The 23,621-nt window shown below is 45.3% G+C and overlaps 1 protein-coding gene across 4 annotated transcripts in view; it reads left to right on the plus strand.

The window, feature by feature from the left end:
• Positions 1 to 23,409, plus strand: part of DISP2 (dispatched RND transporter family member 2) — a 72,319-nt gene extending 48,910 nt beyond the window's left edge. For all 4 annotated transcript variants that reach the window (XM_063947312.1, XM_063947313.1, XM_063947311.1 and 1 more), the window contains 5 exons: positions 698 to 821; positions 2,074 to 2,192; positions 9,995 to 10,122; positions 14,570 to 14,667; positions 17,109 to 23,409. In XM_063947312.1, coding sequence (XP_063803382.1) covers positions 698 to 821; positions 2,074 to 2,192; positions 9,995 to 10,122; positions 14,570 to 14,667; positions 17,109 to 20,507 — 3,868 coding nt within the window. In that variant the 3' untranslated portion in view covers positions 20,508 to 23,409. The remainder of the gene's footprint in view (positions 1 to 697; positions 822 to 2,073; positions 2,193 to 9,994; positions 10,123 to 14,569; positions 14,668 to 17,108) is intronic.
• The last annotated feature ends 212 nt before the right edge of the window (positions 23,410 to 23,621 follow it).

Consider the following 23,621-nt stretch of genomic DNA (forward strand, 5'->3'; position numbering starts at 1 on the left):
TCCCTCACTACTTACATCTTAGCTGTATTATGTCTTGAGAATTGTGGTGCTCTTTGTTACCTGTACACTATTTTTGTTATTTATTTTCTGTAATGCTAAGTTTTGTCTCCCTGTACTGTCCTTTGTACGGCGCTGCGAAACACTTTTGACGCCTTATAAATAAAATGTAATAGTAATATAGGCACTTTTTTTTTATTTCTAAACCCATGAGGATAATTCCAAGTTGATCGCAGCAGGATTTTTGATAGCAATTGGGCAAAACCATGTGTACTGCAGGGGAGGCCGATATATTATATGAGCAGAAAGAGTTAGATTTGGGTGGGTTATTTTATTTCTGTGCAGGGTAAATAGTGGCTGCTTTATTTTTACACTGCAAATTAGATTGCAGATTGAACACACCACACCCAAATCTAACTCTCTCTGCACATGTTATATCTGCCTCTCCTGCCGTGACCATGGTTTTGCCCAATTGCTAACAAAAATCCTGCTGCGATCAACTTGGAATTACCCCCCATATGTAGTCCTAAATGTAGACGTTATTCTAACATCCCCGCCACACTATTTATAATAAATGTAAATTGAATGAATGTAAATTTGCTCCAGGGAATCATTACAATTACACTGCTACTTTACAGAAGTCATTTTGGCATTGCAAATAAATAATTAATATCTTTGTGTTACTGTGATTTACTTACAGTTACTCTCAGCTGATAACTGACTGGCCACTACCCATCTTGGCAGTCTGTTTGGTCCTGATGTTGGTGTGTACGTTGGCTGGGCTCCTGATTGGACAAATGCCAGACTTTTCCGACCCTTTGATGGTGAGCTTTCTCTGGATGAAAAGCACTAATATTACAGATTTAAGGGAAAACCAGAAATATCCTAAAAATGTCAAGTCATACGTCTACATAAAAGTGTGGGTTCCTGTTAAAATCATATACATAATAACAACTTTAGCTTAGCTGGGCAGCCTGCTGTGTTTTACTGTTTCGTTATAACAAGTGAGAATGATTAGTAGGTTTTGCATACAGAAGTACACATGAAATGTGCAATATTTTTGCTACAGTCATTTTAAATTGGAGCTAGGCAGCTAGACATGGAATAGCTTACTCGTACTACAAAAATACAGTGCGTACAGAAAGTCCCTCCGCAGTGAGCACTATGCAAATCTCATCTGCAGCCATGGGAGGCCAGAAAGAGACAACACATTCAACACCTAGGGGGGAATTCAAATGTTTGAAAAATCGGTTGGGTGTCTGTTTTTTCCTGTCTATTAGATAGGAAAAAAGAGACACCCAACTTACTTTTCAAACAATTGAATACCCCCCTTAATGTAGATAAGTGCTTAACAAATTCTCTTTTATTTCATGTAAATTAAGTTTTTAAAAAACAATTATGCTGTCATATTACTTAGCACACATTCTCTGTGGGGAGACTTGCTTATCACAGTCACTGCGGTGGGACTTTTTGAACTCCGAGCCTAACTCAGATCTGATCGCTGGGCTGCTAATTTTGCTGTCCTGAGATCAGATAGTCGCCGCCTCCAGGGGGAGTGTAAATTCACCGCGCAAGTGTGCGATCACATGTGTAGCTGAGCTGCGAAAATCCACTTTGTGCAGTCCGTGTGAAACCCAGGACTTATTACTCCAATCCAATGAGAACAGGCTAATGGGGGCCAAAGCTGACGTCAGACACCCTCCCTGAAAATGCTCGGTAACGCCTGCATTTTTGCGGACACTCCCTGTAAACGGTCAGTTACCACCCACATATGGCCTCTTCCTGTCAATCACCTTGCCAAGGCCCGCGTGATCTGATTTTTTGCACCATCCCATCGCTGACCAGCGATGGCCATTGTTGTTGTCTGACGCGCGTGCGCATTGCGGTACATACACATGTGCAGTTAGGTTCTGATCCCCCGCGGTGCGAAAATGCACAGCAACGATCAGATCTGAATCATATTTTGAAATAGATTGAAACGTAGATCAATTAAACACCTCCATGAATTTCATTATTAATATGCTCTCATTCTACCATCCCCTATTATATTTGTCATGTACAATTCTCTGTCTACAGCAGGGTTTTGAACCCAGAGATACAGAAATTGGGAGGAAATTAACAACCTGGAAAAATATACAGAGCAACACTGGCTACAGAAAGGCTCTGTCTGCCTATCCGCATGGCGAGAAGAACAGGTATAACATTAGTTTTAGGACTAGTTCTACCTTTCTTTTTTTTTCCAGTTTAATTAATAGTTTTAATTGCTTTATGTGCTAAATACTGACACAATTGATGCTTTATGCAGGAGTGTTGAGAGAGTTGTCATGGCATGTCTCTCACTGACACTGTGATCCCAAGCGCAGATAATACGGCGCAGGCGTCTCAGATGCATCGGCCATTCTGAGTGCCCGTAGACTCAATCAGGGAGTCGTTGTTTTCATAATCTGCTTCCGATTATGCCTGTGCGTAGTGCGTACACAGTTGCGGACTGCTGCAATGACTCCGGTGGGCATCTCAGTCCAATTTTTCTGATGCTGCTGCATTTGCATATATTCGCACATCCGCTGCGTACAACCCGTCTCTGCGGCAGCATTAGCATACAACTCTGATTCTGGCCCAGTGTTATTCATAGATGTCATTTCTCTGCTTGTGGTTACTATTAGGAAATAACAGCTAAACAACCTACACCATAACGGCCATCTGTTCCTTGCCCCCCTCTAAAAATATCCAGGAGAGGGGAGCTCCAGGTAGTGCGCTGGGGAGTGTGGTCTCGATATTTATGTCACTGCAGCCCTTTCCCACCCAAGCAGTGGTGCAGATTTTGGCATTGTCACATTGCCACATTTGGTGCATCTATGATGAAGAGATTAGCCACGAGTGGCGTTGTCGAGCCTCTAGACCATCCTCTTCACTGGGGTGTTGGCCAGGTTCTGGAAGGCCGGCTTACTCTCCCAATATGCAAGGAGAGCTCCCCCATATATATATATATATATATATAATTTTTTTTAAATATATATATTTAAAAAAAAAAAAATATATATATATATATATATATATATATATCTACATCATACTTGCCAACACTCCCGCATTCTGCGGGAGGCTTCCGCTCCACCCACCCATGTCCCGCTGCCCCGCAAATCCCCCTCAATCCCCCCGAGCCAGCTGATTTTAGGGCCGCGCATCCGCGAGTCCACACGCTTAGCGGCCGGCCATGCACCGCAGGCAGCCTAGCAGGTCAGCACTCAGCAGAGCCTGCCAGTGATGATGAGCAGGCATGGAAACCAAAATATACAGCGCCTCCCTCCGGTGGAGGCAGCAGTGGCGGATCCCTCCCACTCTCCCACCTACGCGCTGGGATCCACGGCAAGTGAGACATCAGGGAAGGGGTGAGTGATCTTGGTGTGCTGGCCTGGTGTGCAGAGTGGACACTTCAGAGGCTGCTCTGAGCTCAGATGAGATGCTGCAGGAGGAGGGAGCAGGCATGGTTACGTGAGTGTCTGTTTGTGTGTGTGTAAGCATACACTGATGTGTGTGTGACTGTGTGTGTGCAAGTTAGCACTAACCCATATGTAGTGATATTTGGCTATAACTGAATATTGGCCCTCATTCCGAGTTGTTCGCTTGCAAGGCGATTTTAGCAGAGTTACACACGCTAAGCCTCCGCCTACTGGGAGTGAATCTTAGCTTCTTAAAATTGCGAACGATGTATTCGCAATATTGCGATTACAAACTACTTAGCAGTTTCAGAGTAGCTTCAGACTTACTCGGCATCTGCGATCAGTTCAGTGCTTGTCGTTCCTGGTTTGACGTCACAAACACACCCAGCGTTCGCCCAGACACTCCCCCGTTTCTCCAGCCACTCCCGCGTTTTTTCCGGAAACGGTAGCGTTTTTATCCACACGCCCATAAAACGCCGTGTTTCCGCCCAGTAACACCCATTTCCTGTCAATCACATTATGATCGCCGGAGCGAAGAAAAAGCCGTGAGTAAAAAAACTATCTTCATAGCAAAAATACTTGGCGCAGTCGCAGTGCGAACATTGCGCATGCGTACTAAGCAGAAAAACGCTGCGATGCGAAGAAAATTACAGAGCGAACGACTCGGAATGACCCCCATTGTGTGTGCAATCTTCATTAATTGGTGTATTATCATCTAACAGTAGATTTAGGGTTGATATATGGAGTGGGCAGTATTAGGGTTGTGAGTTGAAGTTTTTGGGACTTCTTCTTAGTAGTCTAGAGACGTCACATAAAGCTAGCACAGGCATATGCATCTTTTTGTGGTAGACACAATTAAGCTACCCATAGACTGTCTAACTTGGGGCAGTAATGATTGGCATTACTGCCTCACAGCACTGAGGGCTTGGGTTCAATTCCCACCATGGTCCTACTTGTGTGGAGTTTATATATTCTCCCCGTGCGCGCGTGGGTTTCCTCCCACAATCCAAAAATATACTGGTAGGTCAATTTGGCTCCCAAGTGTGTGTGTGTGTGTGTGCGCGCGTGTGTAGGTGTAGTCTGGCACTGACCTCTGTATGTGTGTGTGTAGTCTGGCACTGACCCGTGTGTGTGTGGGGTGGCACTAACACCTGTATGCCCATTTAGGCGTGGCATGCCGTGTAAACTCTTATGCAATCTAGGACCTCCCTGAAACTAGTTTTCCAGAGTAGGCAAGTATAATCTACATATATATATATATATATATATATATAGAGAGAGAGAGAGAGAGATAGTTATATATATAAATAATATACAGAATGAAGGCTAATCATTAATTGTATATGCAGTAATATATATATATATATATATATATATATATTATATATAATAAACAGGATGAAGGATAAGCATTAATTGCATATATGTTGTGCAGTGCATCTCCAAAGCATATGTAAAAATATGGGATTGTGATATAGGCTTCTCTTCCAACATAAACTCAAACTTAAAGGGTCCTCCCATGTAGTTTAACTACACACGTGTCCTCTTACATCTAGCCTCAATACGCCATGCACCGTGAGATGCCTGGTGTGAGTGAGACGGCAGTTCCCGGGCAGCTCTGCTAACAGCGAGCGTCTTTTTTTTTTTTTTTTTTGCAAATAAAACGCACAAGCAGCATCTACTGATTAAAATAATATGCGGCATGCCTATATTCTGTGTGCAACTGCAACTGTACCTGCATATGAAAGGCTATGTTACAGTGTTTTCCAAGAGAACACTGTAATACCGCTTTCACATCGCAAATGCCGGATCCCACCTGGTAAAAGAAACGTGTCCATACCGGGTGGGATCCGGCATTTGCTCCCCTCTGCTGGCTTTCCGACCCAGCAATATACCGGGTCGGTTGCCATAGCAGCGGGGAGGCGCAGCAGCAGCAGGGGCGGGGGTGGAGGCGGCGCTGGGAGATGAGCTCAGCTCCTGCGCCGCCTCTGCCTGTGCTGTGAATGGGAACCGTGTCGCATCGACACGGCTCCCATTCACACTGCGCCTGACCCGGTATTCAACCCGGGTATAATCCTTCTTTTATACCGTGTTGAATTACTGGGTCAGGCGACCCGCTAATTCTCAGAAAGTGCTTTCACATCGCACACTGACCCGTGTCGACACGGCAATATGCCGTGTCGATACCGGGTTATTTGTGCGATGTGAAGGGGGTATAACGTATAATTTCGTATGCGACTAGAAGGGCTGTTTAATGTGACTACAGCAAGGATGCACTTGGTAAGAAAGAACACCTGCAGAAATGTTTACCTAGGCAGCAGTCACAACCAACAATAGTACTGTGGAAACCTAGTATTTTAGATATCAGTCAGGAGGAAGGAATCTACTTATGAAGGCTAGAACCATGCAGATTTCCGCATAGTTTGCATATCAGGCAGGGCCAGTTCCGGGGCTTCTGGCGCCCCGGACGGCATTAGGGGGCGTGGATTCATACAGGGGGCGTGGTCAGTTATGCCCCCTGTACTGTTGTAGGATGTGCGGTGCGCAATGACGCTATCGTGCACCGCACAGCAAAGGTCCTCTCCACGAAGGTAAACTAAACACTAAGCGTCTAGTTCCCTTCGTGGAGAGGACCTTTGCAGTGAAGGTCCTCTCCAGGAAGGTAAATTAGACGCGTAGCGTCTAGTTTCCCTTCACAACGGACAGTGGGCCGCAGCAGCGGAGGGCACCACAGCAGTAGCGGATCTTGACAGGAGTTATCAGAGACATCTCTAACAGTCAGTAACGCTGCAGATTGCGGTCCCGTTTATTCTAAATAGGGACTGCGGCCTGGGCCAAATTACCAAGCTCCAAAAAGTTTACTGTATCTTTTTGAAGGTTTGCCCAGATAGCTAATATTATATGTGCCTATGGAGATAATTGGCGCATAGAGATCTTCTGCTTTACTGTAATTGTCGCCGTGTTCCTACCCTATGGGGGTCATTCCGAGTTGATCACTCGCTAGCTGTTTTTAGCAGCCGTGCAAACGCTATGCCGCCTCCCACTAGGAGGGTATTTTAGGTTAGCAGAAGTGAGAACGAAAGGATCGCAGAGCGGCTAAAAAAAAAAATTGTGTAGTTTCAGAGTATTTCAGACCTACTCAGCGCTTGCGATCACTTCAGACTGTTCAGTTCCTGTTTTGACGTCACAAACACGCCCTGCATTCGCCCAGCTACGCCTGCGTTTTTCCAGGCACGCCTGCGTTTTTTCGAACACTCCCTGAAAACTGTCAGTTGACACCCAGAAACGCCCACTTCCTGTCAATCACTCTGCGTCGCTAGACATTGTGTAAAACTATGCAGAGTGTATATACAACACAGCGCTCAGCCCCTGATGATGAACTTATGGGGTGTCAGTGTTCACTTTATCTGTATAATCTTAATTATATTAATGTATCACAGGTGTAAATCATAACTTATATTGATGTTGAAAAGATAATAATAATATTATTAATAATAATAACAATAATAATAATAATGATAATAATAATAATGTCAGCTTGAGGTACCAATTAGATTTTTATTGGGGAGTCACAGTGCTCCTCCCAGGCACTTAGTAAATAATATGGGTTAATTTTATAACTATTCGGGGTTAATTCAGTCCATGCAATTGCGTGAATTTCCTCCTGTACGTTAATTTTCAAGAATCTCTGACCCTTGTCATAGGTCCGTATAATTAGTGTGTCCAAATGATCCAATCAAAATTAAGAATAAAAAGTTGCAATAAAGAATAAAAGGATCCAATTGCTGATCGCAAAAGACAATGCTAAATGTGTTGTCACTGCCCTAAATAGGGCCGTCTTTAATCCTGCTAACCGCAGCAGATATAAATGTCAAATGCAAATATAAGTTGGGGGATATATGTTCTGGGGGTGCGGCGTCCCGTAACCCTCAGGTGCATATACTTACCCTTCTTCTTCTGGTCGTCTTAGCCTCTCGTCCCCCGCTGTGCTTGTTTGTTTGTCTGTCCCTCCGTCTCGCTCCCCGGCCGGTGTAGAGAATCTGTGTGCAGCCTGCACACCGAAGCACGGACCTTCGGGGCGACGGAATCACCGGCGGCTACGGCACTTCCGGGTACTGTTAGCCTGTTACAGGCGCTCAGTCCCCGGCGCGCTGCAGCACTGACGGCGGCTCTACTTCACTATCCAGTGAAGGAGACTGCGGGATCGGGAAGCGATTGGTCTTGTCAGCAGATGTTTGAAGGATGCTAAATGTTAGAATTATGTCGTCTTCCTCCAACGCGTTTCAGCCTTAGTTGGCCTTCCTCTGGGAGCAGTGCACCTGAGGGTTACGGGACGCCGCACCCCCAGAACATATATCCCCCAACTTATATTTGCATTTGACATTTATATCTGCTGCGGTTAGCAGGATTAAAGACGGCCCTATTTAGGGCAGTGACAACACATTTAGCATTGTCTTTTGCGATCAGCAATTGGATCCTTTTATTCTTTATTGCAACTTTTTATTCTTAATTTTGATTGGATCATTTGGACACACTAATTATACGGACCTATGACAAGGGTCAGAGATTCTTGAAAATTAACGTACAGGAGGAAATTCACGCAATTGCATGGACTGAATTAACCCCGAATAGTTATAAAATTAACCCATATTATTTACTAAGTGCCTGGGAGGAGCACTGTGACTCCCCAATAAAAATCTAATTGGTACCTCAAGCTGACATTATTATTATTATCATTATTATTATTATTGTTATTATTATTAATAATATTATTATTATCTTTTCAACATCAATATAAGTTATGATTTACACCTGTGATACATTAATATAATTAAGATTATACAGATAAAGTGAACACTGACACCCCATAAGTTCATCATCAGGGGCTGAGCGCTGTGTTGTATATACACTCTGCAAACTTTTCTAGTAGGATAGATCACCTACAAACATCAGCAGCTCGCCATACTCATTAGGTATTTGGCATTGCCTCAGTGCGCAGGTGGTAACCCTCCAAAATTGTGTAAAACTACTTCAGCCGTTGTGAAAGTACGTTGCGCGTGCGCATTGCACCACATACGCATGCGCAGAAGTGCCGTTTTTTGCATCATCGCTGTGCAGCGAGCATTTTCAGCTAGCGATCAACTCGGAATGACCCCCTATGTTCCATCGCAATTGCGTTCTGCGCATGATTCCTCTCTGGGACAGGCTCTTATCAGATTATTAATAATCGATTGCTACCAGTTCACTGCAAAGCTCTTTTCTGTGACAGGCTATTACCTGATTTGCACGTAAAAATAAAATATTTATTATTTCCGCAATTTACAAAAATGTGAATTTATCGACTGAGCACACGTAGATTGAACCTTCTCAGTGTATGTCTTTATGAATATTGTGATTGTCATTTTTTATTAGTCATCTGTCTTTATTTTAAACTGTGTGACTTGTTATAGTAAATGCAATGACTAAGGGGGTCATTCCGACCCGATCGCACGCTGCAGTTTTTTCGCCGTGCGATCGGGTCCGGAATGTGCATGTGCTGCGACCACAATGCACAGGCGCATCGCTACCCTGCGACGGGGAACGCCAGGCAGCGAATGTTCTTACGAAGATTTAATCGCAGCGGCGATCCCAAGGTGACTGACAGCAGGACGGCGTTCCGGGGTGGCAACTGGCCCTTTACTGGGAGTATAGAGGAAAAGCAGGCGTGTCCAGGCGTTTGCAGGGTGGGTGTCTGACGTCAATTCCGGGACCTGATAGGCTGAAGTGATCACAGCGGCTGAGTAAGTTCAGACCTACTCAGAAACTGCACAAAATGTTTTTGTACTGCTCCCCTGCACAAGCGTTCGCACACTTGCACAGCTAAAATACACTCCCTCATAGGTGGCGACTATCTGATCGCACGGGCCGCAAAAAGTTGCAGCGTGCAATCAACTCGGAATGACCCCCTATGTACCCTATTCAGGTTGTATTGCAGATTCTGCTAAAAAGCAGAATCTGCAATCATTTCTATCGCATGCTTGGGGCCGCCCAGTGCAGGGCAAGGCCCCCCAGCATGTTGGCCATCCCGTCCAGCGGCAGCGGGCGCAATTTAATTGCAGTCGCAGCAACTGTGGATGACCCCTGCCTTCGCAGCCTGGCGGCAAAGCCAGTCGCACCACCGCCATTTTTCCATCAGAGCGGCTGCATCTGATGTCATGATGTCATGCAGCCACCCCGCAAACAGCGCCGACCCATCCTCCTTGTAGCATCCCACCCCCGCAATGCTGCATCGCCGCCCTGCAAACGCCTCTGTCTGTTAGTCAGGTGGAGGCATTCGCTGCCAATATGATGCAATTGCATTGGCCGGACTCGGACATGCAGGACAAGACCTGTGCATGTGCCGCCTAAGGTAAATTGCGGTCGCATCCCGATGCAACCTGAATAAAGCCCCATATTTAGTAAACTTGAGTAACAAAGTTCTTCCTTCCTTCCTTCCTTCCTTCCTTCCTTCCTTCCTTCCTTCCTTCCTTCCTTCCTTCCTTCCTTCCTTCCTTCCTTCCTCCCTCCCTCCCTCCCAGTTTGGATGACCTTGAACCCAGCAGAAGGAATGAGAAGCTATTTCAACAAGTCCCCAGAAGAGACACCCGTTACCGTAGGATGGTGGAGCAAAAAGATGGAGTAGATGGCTTTTTCTGTGGACCACCAGGCAAGTAGAAGTTAGAAAACATCCTTATTATTATATTTCACTAGGTTTTAGTACAGTGAGATCTGAGCATTCAGGTCTAATGAAATGTCATCTCAATCCTATCATATTTACTTTTTTATGTGTCTTATATAGTATGTTCTCACAAACAGCGAGGTTGTCTATCTCTACAGCACTTCACATGCTCAGCTGAATAGCCCCCACCTTACACTGATAAGCCACTAGAAGGGACAGGTGGATCCTATCCCCTTAATGCTTTGGACCCTGTCCCCTTACTGCTTGTTCCTAAAGAACCCCTCCACAGAAAATCCTGTAGTAATGACTATTTTATGTCATGAGTGATGTTTCCGCGCTCTGCTATCTCCAAACAAATCCATAATTAATAGCTGCGATGTTACTTAGAGCATTTTAAGTAGGATTGACTGAACACAGAGAGCTGTCCTATATTTATTAACAGAAGGTACAGTAGTTGTAATATTTTTAAACATAGCCTCTGAGCAGATACAGAGATTGCCATCAATCACTTTATGTCACCTTCCTATCAACCAAGCTATATGGACGCAATGTCAATATTGTACGCAGTGGAGCAATTTTTTTCCACTGCGCATGTGTAGAAGACGTACTGGGTATGTGCTGCAATGGTCTAGCGATGACGGTCGCAAAGTAGATTTATTTGTAAAGCGATTGACAGTCAGGGACTGTTTGTTGGGGGGTAATGGTGGAGTGGCGACTCACAAGCAGGTGTGTCGCCATTTTCAGGGCATGAGATCCCATATACAGTTACAATGGCTCTGGTATCTTACTGCCATATGGCACAACCATAGCTTTACTCCAAAGGTCGATGTTTGACCGATCTGCTTCCAATGGTTGCATCTCTGTACACAAAACAGCAGTTCAGAGACTATATCAGTGGGCGTCTCAATACAAATGGCGCCTGTATCATTAGCACGTATAAATTTGCAGCTGTGAATCAGGCCCAAAGCTAGAAACTATTCACCTAGTAACCTAGTCTCCACAGCAACAGAATTCTCTTGCTCGTTTGTGTTTTTCTATAGTTGTAATAGGAGTGGTAGTACCCGCATCTCAGTACAGAAGACATAAGTTCTAATTCAAATATCTTTTTGAGGATTGGGCCATAAGGGGTAATTCCGAGTTGATCGCTAGCTGCTTTCATTCGCTGCGCAGCAATCAGGCAAATAAAGGCACTTCTGCGCATGCGTATGCAGCGCAATGCGTACGCGCGTCGTACTATTACAATGAACGATGTGGTTTCACACAGGGTCTAGCGCAGTCGCACTGCTGGCCGCAGAGTGATTGACAGGAAGTGGGCGTTTCTGGGTGTCAACTGACCGTTTTCAGGGAGTGTTCGGGAAAAACACAGGCGTGGCTGGGAGAACGCAGGGCGTGTTCATGACGTCAAAACAGGAACTGAATAGTCTGAAGTGATCGCAAGCGCTGAGTAGGTCTGAAGCTACTCTGAAACTGCACAAAATTATTTTGTAGCCACTCTGCGATCCTTTCGTTCGCACTTCTGCTAAGCCAAAATACACTCCCAGTGGGCGGCGGCATAGCGTTTGCGCGGCTGCTAAAAACTGCTAGCGAGCGAACAACTCGGAATGACCCCCATAATCTCTTGGGGCCTGGTTTTCTTTTGCGCAGTTTATCACAGCCATCAATGGGCATAATTCAGACCTGATCGCTTTGTGCGAATTTGCAAGGCGTCCGATTAACGATCGACTGTGCATGCGTACAGGTCACAATGCGCACACGCGAGGTCAGAAGAAATCAGCGTCTTTTTTGATCGCCAGGCAAATGCAAGCTGATTGATAGGAAGCGGACGTTTGTGGGTGGTAACTTGACGTTTTCTGGGAGTGTCCGGAAAAAAGCAGGCATACCCAAGCATTTTCAGGGAGGGTGTGTGACGTCAGATCTGACCCGATCAGCCTGTTTATTTTGCACTGTAGGAGTAGATCCTGGGCTACGCACAGACTGCACAGACTGAAAAAAAACATTTGATGCTGAGTGAGTTGTGAATGGATTTGCAGCTGACTGGCGTTTGCAAAACTTTTCGCATGTCGTACGTAGACTTGCACGGGGCGGATTTTCACTCTGTCTGGGTGGCGACTATCCAAGCGCAAACCGCTGCAAATTTGCAGAGGAGCGATCAGGTCTGAAATAGGCCCAATGATTGGTGGCTTTGACAGACCATGCAATTGTAAATCTAGCCCCTACTATCTAAATATATAAAAGGCACAAAAGGAGGTTGACTCACTGATTGACTCATCACAAAATCTCTTAAACCATAAGGCAGCGTTTTTCAACCGCTGTGCCGCGGCACACTGGTGTGCCGCGAGCGGTTCTGAGGTGTGCCGCCAGAGATGCCGCCAGAGATGCCCGCTGCATAACCCTGCCGCTGCCTCACTTTAATTCATAATGTCGGGCTCGGGCGGCGCTAGGCTCTTCCGGGTAGTCCAGACGCAGCCTGGCCTGTGACCTGTATGGAGCAGCAGCGTGACTCATGGGTTACACACGCACGCTACGTCGACCGCCCGCCCAGTACTCCTCCATGTCACCTGCCCGCCGAGCGCTGCTCCACGTCACCTGCCCGCCCAGCGCTGCTCCTGTGTCCTCACTCCTCTCCACTGGCTGCACCGCTGAAGGAGGGAGACCGTACACAGCTCCTGCCTCCTCCACAGCTACAGATCAACCAACCTACTCAAGCACAGTAGGTTCCTGTACATTTGTATTTATTGTTACTGCCAATATGTTCTGCAATTACCTTTGGGTCAGTGTGTTCTGCATTTACCGTGGGGGCCAATTTGTGCTGCAATTATCATGGGGACCAATGTATGCTGCAATTACCGTGGAGGTCAATGTATGCTACAATTACCGTGGGGGCCAATGTGCTGCAATTACCATGGGGGTCAATATTTGCTGCAATCAGTTTCAGGGCCAATGTGTGCTGCAATTACTGTGGGGGTCAATGTTTTTCAATTGCTGAGGGGGCCAATATGTGTTTTGTTTCTCTGGAGGCCAATGTGTGTTTCCCCAAACCCGCCCCCACCCCCCCTTGGTGGTCGTGGGGAACTGATGGTGTGCCTTGGCATTTTAAAAATTCGGTTTGGTGTGCCGCGAGTTGAAAAAGGTTGAAAATCACTGCCATAAGGCCTACAATCTTGAAACTTGGCAGGTAGCTTCTCCTTAGGTCCCAGGTGCTTGCTAAGAACCGGTTTTACAAATGTCACTGTCAACTCCCGAATGCCTGCAGCAATTTACACCAAACTTGGTACACAAATGACTTACAATCTGGGAACAAACACTGTGAGGGTAACACATCCCTAGCACCCCTAGGGGTGTTGCAGCAGCACAGAGTATTTCTGCAAGACAGAATAACTCTGGAATGCCTGGAGCAATTTACACCAAACTTGGTACACATATGACTTACAATCTGGGAACAAACATTGTTGGGGTAAGACACCCCTAGGGGCTGGACAGCAGCACAGAGTATTTCAGGTGACAGTATAACTCCGGAATGCCTGGACCTATTTACACCAAACTTGCTACACATATGACTTACAATCAGGGAACAAACACTGTGCAGGTAAGACACCCCTAGCACCACTGGGGGTGAGACAGCAGCACAGACAATATCAGAATATGCATGATATGTCAGTGACGACAGCGCTTCATGTGACAGTTGCAGTGACATGATGTGAGGAGGGGAATGGAGGCAGCAGGAAGTCACAGACTGAGAGTTATATAGTGGGAGGAGCAGGGTCCCAACAGCACAGATTATATTAGGAGATGCATGATATGTCAGGTAGGACAGGGCTGCATGTGACAGGGGCAGTGACATGATGTGAGGAGGGGAATGCAGGTAGCACAAACTCACACCTTTAGAGTTATATAGTGGAAGTAGCAGGGTCCCCCAGCAGCACAGAGTATATCAGGAAATGCATAATGTGCTGTGCTATATAAGGAACTGTAAATAAATTGATCATTTCACAGGGGCACTGACATGATGTGAGGAGGGGAATGGAGGCAGCAGGAAGCCACAGACTGAGAGTTGTATAGTGGGAAGAGCAGGGTCCCTTGGAGGACCAAAAAGGGGTCCGGCCACTACACAAAGTGGGTCAGGGAAGCAAGATATGCCTATATACTAAATCTCCAACCAACGTAACTTAACGAACAACTATAATTCTAATTTACCATCCTCATCCCGTAGTGAAGCACGGGTGTTCAGCTAGTCAGATATATAGTCCAGTTTGGGATTTTTCTTGTATCACTTCATGTGCTATTTTACACTATGCAACTGGTGACGGTCTCTCCTTGCATCAACCATGGTTTATGGTGATTTCGAATTGGTGCACAAATCAAAAAAGCATTAGGTGTTATTACCTGTTTTATTACAGATTCTTCAGTAATCACAAATATATCATCTGTTTTTCAGCAAAGAGCTACTCCCAACTAGTATTCATGTCTAAAACAGCAGGCAGTCTGTGGAACCTGCACGCAATACAATCTATGTGCCGCATAGAAAAAGAGAAGGTGAGCAACATATGGAATCTGTCCTTGAACATGTACCATCTGCTGCGTTAATATAAAAAGACCACATTTAAATCATTTAAATACAAGCCTGTTTACCTCACTGAGGGTGTCACACACAAAAAAATTTGTTTTAGCATTTTCTTAATACCACATTTTCCAGTTTAATGTAGTATTGAGTAATATACTATTACTGTACATGATGCAGCTAATTTATTTTCATGTATGTTGTTGGATATGGTCATCTGCAGCAAGGGACAGCTTTAAAGTATGTGTAAGGAAAGGAGCTACCACTCTGTACACTGCAAAGCTCAGGGTCATTTTAAATAAAGGCACACTGGGCAGCTTCCCAGGGCGCCACAATTCCAGGAGCCTTCGAGCAGGGACAGGTGGTTGTTACACAATCAGAGCGGTCAGGCAGCCTTCCCTACCTGCCTCCTAGCCGCACCTGAATGGCCCCCGCTATTATCATGTTAGCCCAGGTAATGACCTAGAATATTTTTAAGATAGAAATATTCATTGTTGTGTACTTTATTTTTGCTCATTGAGATAAATGAGATATTAACATGTTACAATGTTATTATAACAGTTGTCGCCAAGTGACTTTCCTATCCAAAGTCAGCTTCCTACTGTATATTAAACATATATCAGGAATTGTTGGGTGTAGCTGATGTTATTTGGTGTGTTTGGAGGTTTTACTAGTGGACCTTTGTAGGTTTATTAGAGGCTGCAAGACAGGGTGTGCTTACGATCCATACAGAAACTTCTATATTCAATTATATTAGCATACACAAATTCACACATGTCACTGCAGAGGGAAAAACTTTGAAATGATGGGTAGTTTGAAATGTAACATAAGGAAGACTTTTTCACAAAAAGTGTGACGGATCCATGAAACATTCTCCCAGCATCTGCGGTAGGGACTCGTACAATAAATGAAAACAAGAATACATGGGACAAAATATTGCTTTGTATAAAATATGTCTAAGTCTACATAACATACATCTATAATATACAACCTCCACCTATGGTTCCCAATAATGGGGATAATTCAGAGTTGATCGCAGCAGCAAATTTGTTAGCAGTTGGGCAAAACCATGGGGGTCATTCCGAGTTGATCGGTAGCTGCCGTTGTTCGCTGCGTAGCGATCAGTGAAAAAAAATGGCTAATCTGCGCATGCGTATGCACCGCAATGCGCACGTGTGACGTACGGGTACAAAGAGCATTGTGGCTTTGCACAGGTTCCAGCGACGCTTTCAGTCGCACAGCCGATGGCAAGGAGATTAACAGGAAGAGAGCGTTTCTGGGTGTCAACTGACTGTTTTCTGGGAGTATTTAGAAAAACGCAGGCGTGGATGGGTGTTTGCTGTGCGGGTATCTGACATCACTACCGTGTCACGCGTCGCAGCAATCATCGCACAGGATAAGTAACTACAGGGCTGGTCTTGTTTTGCACAAAATGTGTTTGCAGGCGCACTGCTGCACAGGCGGTCACACTCCTGCAAAGCGAAAATCCCCCCCTCCTCCTCCCCCCCCCCGTGGGCGGCAACTATGCGTTTGCATGGCTGCTTAAAACTGCTAGCGAGCGAACAACTCAGAATGACCCCCTATGTGCACTGCAGGGGGGGGGGGGTAGATATAACATTTGCAGAGAGAGTTAGATTTGGGCGGGTTATTTTGTTTCTGTGCAGGGAAAATACTGGCTGCTTTATTTTTACACTGCAATTTAGATTTCAGTTTGAACACACCCCACCCAAATCTAACTCTCTCTGCAGATGTTACATCTGCCCCCCCCCCCCCCCCCCCCCTCTGCAGTGCACATGGTTTTGCGCAACTGCTAACAAATTTGCTGCTGCGATCAACTCTGACTTAGCCCCAGTGTAAACACTCACAAAAATACTGCTGGGGCTTAGGTTCTTTTTCTGTTGTTCAGTTTTTTTTCCATATAAAGACTAATTGCAGAATCCATCAAAGGGCCTGATTCAAAGGGGGAAACAGTCGCAATGGAGTTTCGCATGTAGCGGATCTGCGGAAATATGCTAATGGCGCAGTCGCTGTTATTTGTACAGGGATGCCCATCTCTGTTCCGGACCTCTGAGAAACCCTATAGTTGCTTAGTATGTCCGTCGCAAGTAAGCCACCAGAGCCTTTACATCTGCATAGGACGACGCAGTCATAGGCTGAGATATGCCTGCAGTTGTCTACAAACCCTCCCCCCCCCCCCCCCCGTTACCTCCCATAAACGCTTGCTGATTCTTAGATGCATGTGCAGTACAACAATAACTGCTGCACAAACATCGGCAGTGCGAACGCTTTGCGCCCACCTCTGTATCCGGCCCATAATGAAGGTGGGATTCATACACTACAACCTATCTGTATTAGAAAAGATCATTGTCATTTCTGTGTAATGACTTTGTTTCTAACTTTCTCGTTTTTCCTGTAGATCCGTTCACACTCCAGTTTCCCAGAGCTGTGTGAACACAACGACAACAAGGAATGTTGTCCCAGCTGGTCACTTGGAAACTATATTTCAATCCTGTACAACCGGTCTTCATGCATGGAAATCACGCAGAGTGACATCTCTCACACACTGGTCCTTCTCCGATCCTGCGCTCCAGATTACCATAGAGGTGCCCTCACTCCTTCCTGCATAGGTTCTAGGTTGGAAAGAGAAAAGCATTCTCAGTGTGCAAAAGTGCCTGAAAAGTGCACCCGATCAAGTGCCGTTTATCAGCTTCTCCATTTTCTAGTTGACAAGGACTTTCTCAGCCCCCAGACCACAGATTACCAGGTCCCATCTCTGAAGTACAGCATGCTGTTTCTGCCAGCCAAAAAAGGGTCTTTGATGATGGACATTTATCTAGACAACTTGGAATCCTGGGATCTCTTTGATAACTACACAGCAATCACTGGAATGGACTTGGGGCTAAAGCAAAAACTCTTCCAGCACTATCTTGTTTTGGATACTGTGTATCCAGTCCTGGCGATAATAGCTATTTTTCTAAGTATATCTTTTTACTTGCGTTCTTTTTTTATCACTTTTATGGTCTTGATGTCTGTTGTTGGCTCACTGATGATTTCTTTCTTTTTGTACAAGCTGGTCTTTAGAATGACTTTCTTCCCCTTTGTTAACCTCATAGCAATTATAATCCTCAGTAGTATCTGTGCAAATCACACTTTTGTGTTCTTTGACCTGTGGAACCTCAGCAAGATACAACATTCTGCAGCTGGGATGCTACAATGGATGAAGCATACTATGCACCATTTTGGCTATCTTATGTTAGTATCTTGTTTGACAAGTGGAGCGGCTTTCTATGCCAGTTACATGAGCAGTATTACCTCGGTTCGTTGCTTTGCTATTTACATGGGAACCTCTGTATTAGTCAACATGGCCTTCATGCTCACCTGGCTTCCTGCCACCATGGTCCTTTATGAAAGATATATTACAGTCCATTGTAAAACTTACAAATCAGAAGATTACTGGAACAGCAATGGGCATAAAAAGTTCCTTCTTTCTCTCTACCAAAAGCTTAGAGGTGTGCAGAGCACATTGTCTGAAACATCTAAACTGCTGTTTGAGAAGCTCCTTCCCTGTGGGGTGATCAAGTTCCGGTACATCTGGATTTGTTGGTTTACTGCCCTGGCAGCCGGAGGTGCTTACATCGCTTGTGTGAACCCAAAACTAAAACTGCCTGCCTCAGTTATGTCAGCGGTTCAGATGTTTCGGCAGAGCCACCCCTTTGAGAGATACGATGCTGAATACTGCCACCAGTTCATGTTTGAACATCGGGAACATGGAGAAGGACAGCATATGCCAGTTATACTGGTATGGGGCATTACGCCTGTGGATAATGGAGATCATCTCAATCCAAAGATAAATGAAACACTTACGAAAGATGTTACTTTTACCCTCCGTAATGCTGATGATCAGAGGTGGCTTCTGGAGCTTTGCCATAAGGTGAGAAACCAAAGTTTTTACTATTCTGATCAGGATAAAAAGTCAAACATTTGCTTCATGGAAGATTTCCAGCGTTGGATGGAAAGTCGTCAGTGCTCACAGAGTGACCAAAACCACAACCTTTGCTGTAACCAATTCTCCTTCCCGTATGCAAGTGATTTGCTGCTTCACTGCATAAACATGATGGTAAGAGAACAAGGAGGTGATGGACCTGAGGCTTATGACATTGGACCCAGGTTTGATGCTGAAGGTAACCTGACAGCCTTAGTTCTGGAATTTCATACAATGTATCATTATAGCTTCAATTATAGCAAAAGCAAGAAATTCTACAACACTTTAAACCAATGGCTGACAAATGAACTAAAGAACGCACCACCGGGGCTCCAGAATGGGTGGTTTACAAGCAACCTTGCTCTCTTTAACCTGCAGCATACTCTGAGTACTGAGATCATGATGATAACTGGCTTTTCCGTGGCGATTTCATTCGTGGTTCTGTTGCTTACCACATGGAATGTCTTACTCAGTTTATTTTCAGTTGCTGCCATAGGAGGCTCAGTACTGGTCACAGTTGGTCTCTTAATCCTTTTGGAATGGCAGTTGAATGTAGTAGAATCCCTGTTTGTTTCCGTGGCAGCTGGTGTCTCTGTTGACTTTACGGTAAACTACTGCATTTCCTATCATTTGTGTCCACATCCTGACCGCCTCAGCCGCGTGGCATTCTCATTAAAACAGATGAGCTGTGCCACAGCCATGGGGGCCTCCACTATGTTTTCCACTGGGGTAATAATGCTGCCAGCGACTGTACTGGCATACAGAAAATTGGGCATATTTATTATGATGATTAAATGCATCAGCTGTGGCTTTGCCAGCTTCTTTTTCCAGTCGCTTTGCTGTTTCTTTGGCCCAGAGAAGAATTGTGGACAAATATTATGGCCTTGTGCCAATGGCCTAAAGGACTCTTCTGATGATCTGAGATTAAATGGCACATTTGTTTGTGGTGGAAATGAGAAGCAGGGCCGGCTAAGGAAAGTTCAGGAATCCAACGCAGAAAATGAACAGTATGAGCTTCAGCCTTTAGCCAGAAACCTTAGTGACAGTTTTGACAATAGTACTACAACGAGCAAGCTCTCCAAACGTCCATCTATTCTATCTGAGGACATGCAGTTGTCAGAGAGTAAGTTCCCAAGAATGGGAACTCAGCATATTCAGAAGGATGAAGTCCAAGAGTTCCAGGATAATACTGTTGGGCACAAAGTGTTTAGCCAGTGCCCTGCATTGCAGACCTCTTCCCCCTACAGACAAAGTAACTACGGGACTGAGAGAGAGGAGCCTGAAGAGTCATGCAGAAAATGCATTTGCCAGAGGGTGAACAGCAAGACATGGAATGGATCTGTGGTGGACCAGCTCCATGTACATAACTCACAGTGTCAGACCCAGCCCACTAACTTGCAGAGCCCTAAAGGCAGCAGTCCCACGCACCATTCCGCAGATAGAAATATCCACATGTATGAATATTCTCGGTGCCTCTGTTCTATGGGTAGTTCTTTTGATGCCCTTGACTCAAACGAAACTTGTCTTAGTGATTTTGACCAGAGCTCTAAAATAGCCGACTCAACAAGCTGTTCACCAGATTTTCTTGAAGTTCCCGACTCCCCCAGCCACAGTGAAAGGGGTCATTTGAATGGAAAAAGAGAAACTCTAAGACTGGCTCTAAGAGAAACAGTGTTTGATTCACCTACATGCTCAAAACAGACTAATATGTTATGGAAGAGCCAGGCAAACCAAGGTAGTGATCACTCAGTTGTGCTACCAAACAGCAAACCAGATATGCCTGATGTCTGGATAAAGAGGACCGGCGATCAGAGTTCTGGCTATATCAGCTGAACAGGCCCTTAAAAAACATTCAAGAAAGAACTGAAAACTAGTTTCTAATTTCCCACTGTCTTTGAAGTGTGAATAATGATTAGTAATATAGAATCAATACTTGTGTTCCCAAGCGAAAGACCACGTAATGTTCTGCTGAGACAGTATTTACATACCACAGCCATATGGTGTAATACAGCAGCGGCTGCAGCGCTGACCACGTAGTGCAGTGGGGAACCGCTTAGCACATATAAACATGTTCTGACGTATGTAATATATGTGCTAGCTGGTTCCTCCAGGGATCGGCAGCGATCTGTGTATCAGCCGCCGTGCGGCACACGGAACTCAACATAAGGCTTCACTCTCCTTCTAAGCCCTCCCCCAGACTCCTGTGAAACTAGCCAATGGGAGTCTCGGGGCGGGCTTAGAAGGAGAGTGTGCAGCTTTATGCTGGGTGCCGCACGGGGCCTCATACACACAGCGCTGCCAATCCCCGGGGCAACAAGCCAGCACATATAATATCATACCTTCATCCCCCCCCCCCCAAACATTTATTATGGTGGATTCGGGACTTTGCCGCACCCGATCTCGGAAAGGGGGTGTGGCCTATGGAAAAGGGGGCATGGCTTCACGGGAGTGCCATGATCACAAGCTACACCCCCCTTTTCATCACTGAGGGGGCATGCCCAGCACTCTGTGAGCTGCTGGCATGCCCCCTCTCTCTCTGTCTCTTGTTAATAGATGCTGTGCGCATGCCAGTGAGTGACAGGAGCCTCCCAACTGCCCACACTGCAGCCCGAAGGGTGGGACAGCGGGACAGTCCCTATTTTTGGAAATCTGGACAGTTGGGAGGTATGCATATATTACATACATCATAACGGTATCCGTTCACATGGTCGACCATGTTGTGGTCGACAGTCATTAGGTCGACCGCTATTGGTCGACATTGACATGGTCAACATGGACACATGGTCGACGCATGAAAATGGTCGACACATGGAAGGTCGACATATGAAAAGGTCGACATGAGTTTTTTTACTTTTTTTTCTTTTGGGGAACTTTTCCATACTTTACGATCCACATGGACTACGATTGGAACGGTAAAGTGTGCCGAGCGAAGCAGTAGCGGAGCGAAGGCACCATGCCCGAAGCATGGCGAGCGAAGCGAGCCATGCGAGGGGACGCGGTGCACTAATTGGGGTTCCCAGTCACTTTACGCAAAAAACGACACCAAAAAAAGTTAAAAAACTCATGTCGACCTTTTCATATGTCGACCTTTCATGTGTCGACCATGTGTCAATGTCGACCATGTCAATGTCGACCAATAGTGGTCGACCATAACATGGTCGACCATTCATACCGGAACCCATCATAACATGTATGTTTATATGTGCTAAGCAGTTCTCCCTGCACTATATGGCCGTCGATCTGCCACTGGTGTAATGGTTAGCATTACTGCTTCACAGCACTGAGGTTGAAGGTTCAATTCCCACCATGGCCCTGGAGCCTATATATTCTCCCTGTGATTGTGTGGGTTTCCGCTGGGTAAATTATACTGCTAGGTTAATTGGCTGTTGACAACATTTTTTTAGCCCTAGTGTGTGTGTACGTGCATGTGATAGGGAATGTAGATAGAGTGTAAGCTCCACTGGGGCAGGGGCTGATATGAATGACCAAATATTCTCTGTAAAGTGCTGCGAATATGTGTGCGCTATATAAATAATTAAAAAAATTATATACCTATTTCAATAAGATTAACTTGCAGTGTTAAAGGGGTGCCAGTATAACAAACAGAGCCTATTTTCCATTGCTCCACTATATTTTGAGCTATTAGATCACATATAATTATTACACTGAAAGACACATAATTGTACTTTCTTCTACTTATTTGTGTAAATAATGCATAATAGTGACATGTCATTTTTAAGAAGCCCCAATAACTATCCACTGTGAGAATGACAGCAGATTATGGGGGTCATTCTGAGTTGATCGCTAGCTGCATTTTTCGCAGCGCAGCGATCAGGCTAAAAAAAGGCAGTTCTGCGCATGCGTATGCGGCGCAATGTGCACGCGCGATGTACGGGCACAACGAACGATATAGTTTTGCACAGGGTCTAGCGAAGCATTTCAGTCGCACTGGTGGCCGCAGAGTGATTGACATGAAGGGGGCGTTTCTGGGTGTCAACTGACCGTTTTCAGGGAGTGTTCGGAAAAACGCAGGCGTGCCAGGAAAAACGCAGGCGTGGCTGGGCGAACGCTGGGCGGGTTTGTGACGTCAAAATAGGAACTGAACAGTCTGAAGTAATCGCAAGCGCTGAGTAGGTTTTGAGCTACTCTGAAACTGCACAAAAAAACTTTGTAGCCGCTCTGCGATACATTCGTTCACACTTCTGCTAAGCTAAAATACACTCCCAGTGGGCGGCGGCATAGCGTTTGCACGGCTGCTAAAAACTGCTAGCGAGTGATCAACTCGGAATGACCCCCTATGTCAATTAACCAAACAATATCTGTGATTGACAGTTTAAATTCTTTTAGCAAATAAGTGCAATTGTACAACTTTCCATAAATGGGATAGATATCCTCCCATATTTTACGGGGCAGCAGTGCTTGAGTCCCATAAGCAGCTAAATGTATGATGCAGCCACAATATAAATGAAGTGACTTACATATTATAAGTAACAGATTAAAATTATTATAATTAAAAGATGTAATTTAAAAGGATTGTTACCTGGGGGAGTTACCACAATGTAGTAGTTAGTTGGGGATAAGCATACGTATGATCATCACCTTTTAAATGTTCATCTGCTCAGACTGTAAAGATTGAGATATACTGTATAATTAGTACCTGTGGGGATTCAAACTGCTGGAGTTGAATAAGGAAATGAGGGGGTCTATTCATGAAGCAGTGAAAAGTGTGGAGAAGTGAGCCAGTGAAGAAGTTGCCCATGGCAGCCAATCAGCTGCTACGTATAATTTTATAGAATGCACTTTATAAATGTATTCCTCAACACTGATTGGTTGCCATGGGCAACTTCTCCACTGGCTCACTTCTCCACTCTTTTCACTGCTTCATGATTAGACCCCTGAATGAGAGACTTGACTGGATTGGTGCTGTGGCTATTCATTCAGATACTG

Source organism: Pseudophryne corroboree, chromosome 12 (assembly GCF_028390025.1).
Source record: "Pseudophryne corroboree isolate aPseCor3 chromosome 12, aPseCor3.hap2, whole genome shotgun sequence".
NCBI classification, from domain to species: domain Eukaryota; kingdom Metazoa; phylum Chordata; class Amphibia; order Anura; family Myobatrachidae; genus Pseudophryne; species Pseudophryne corroboree.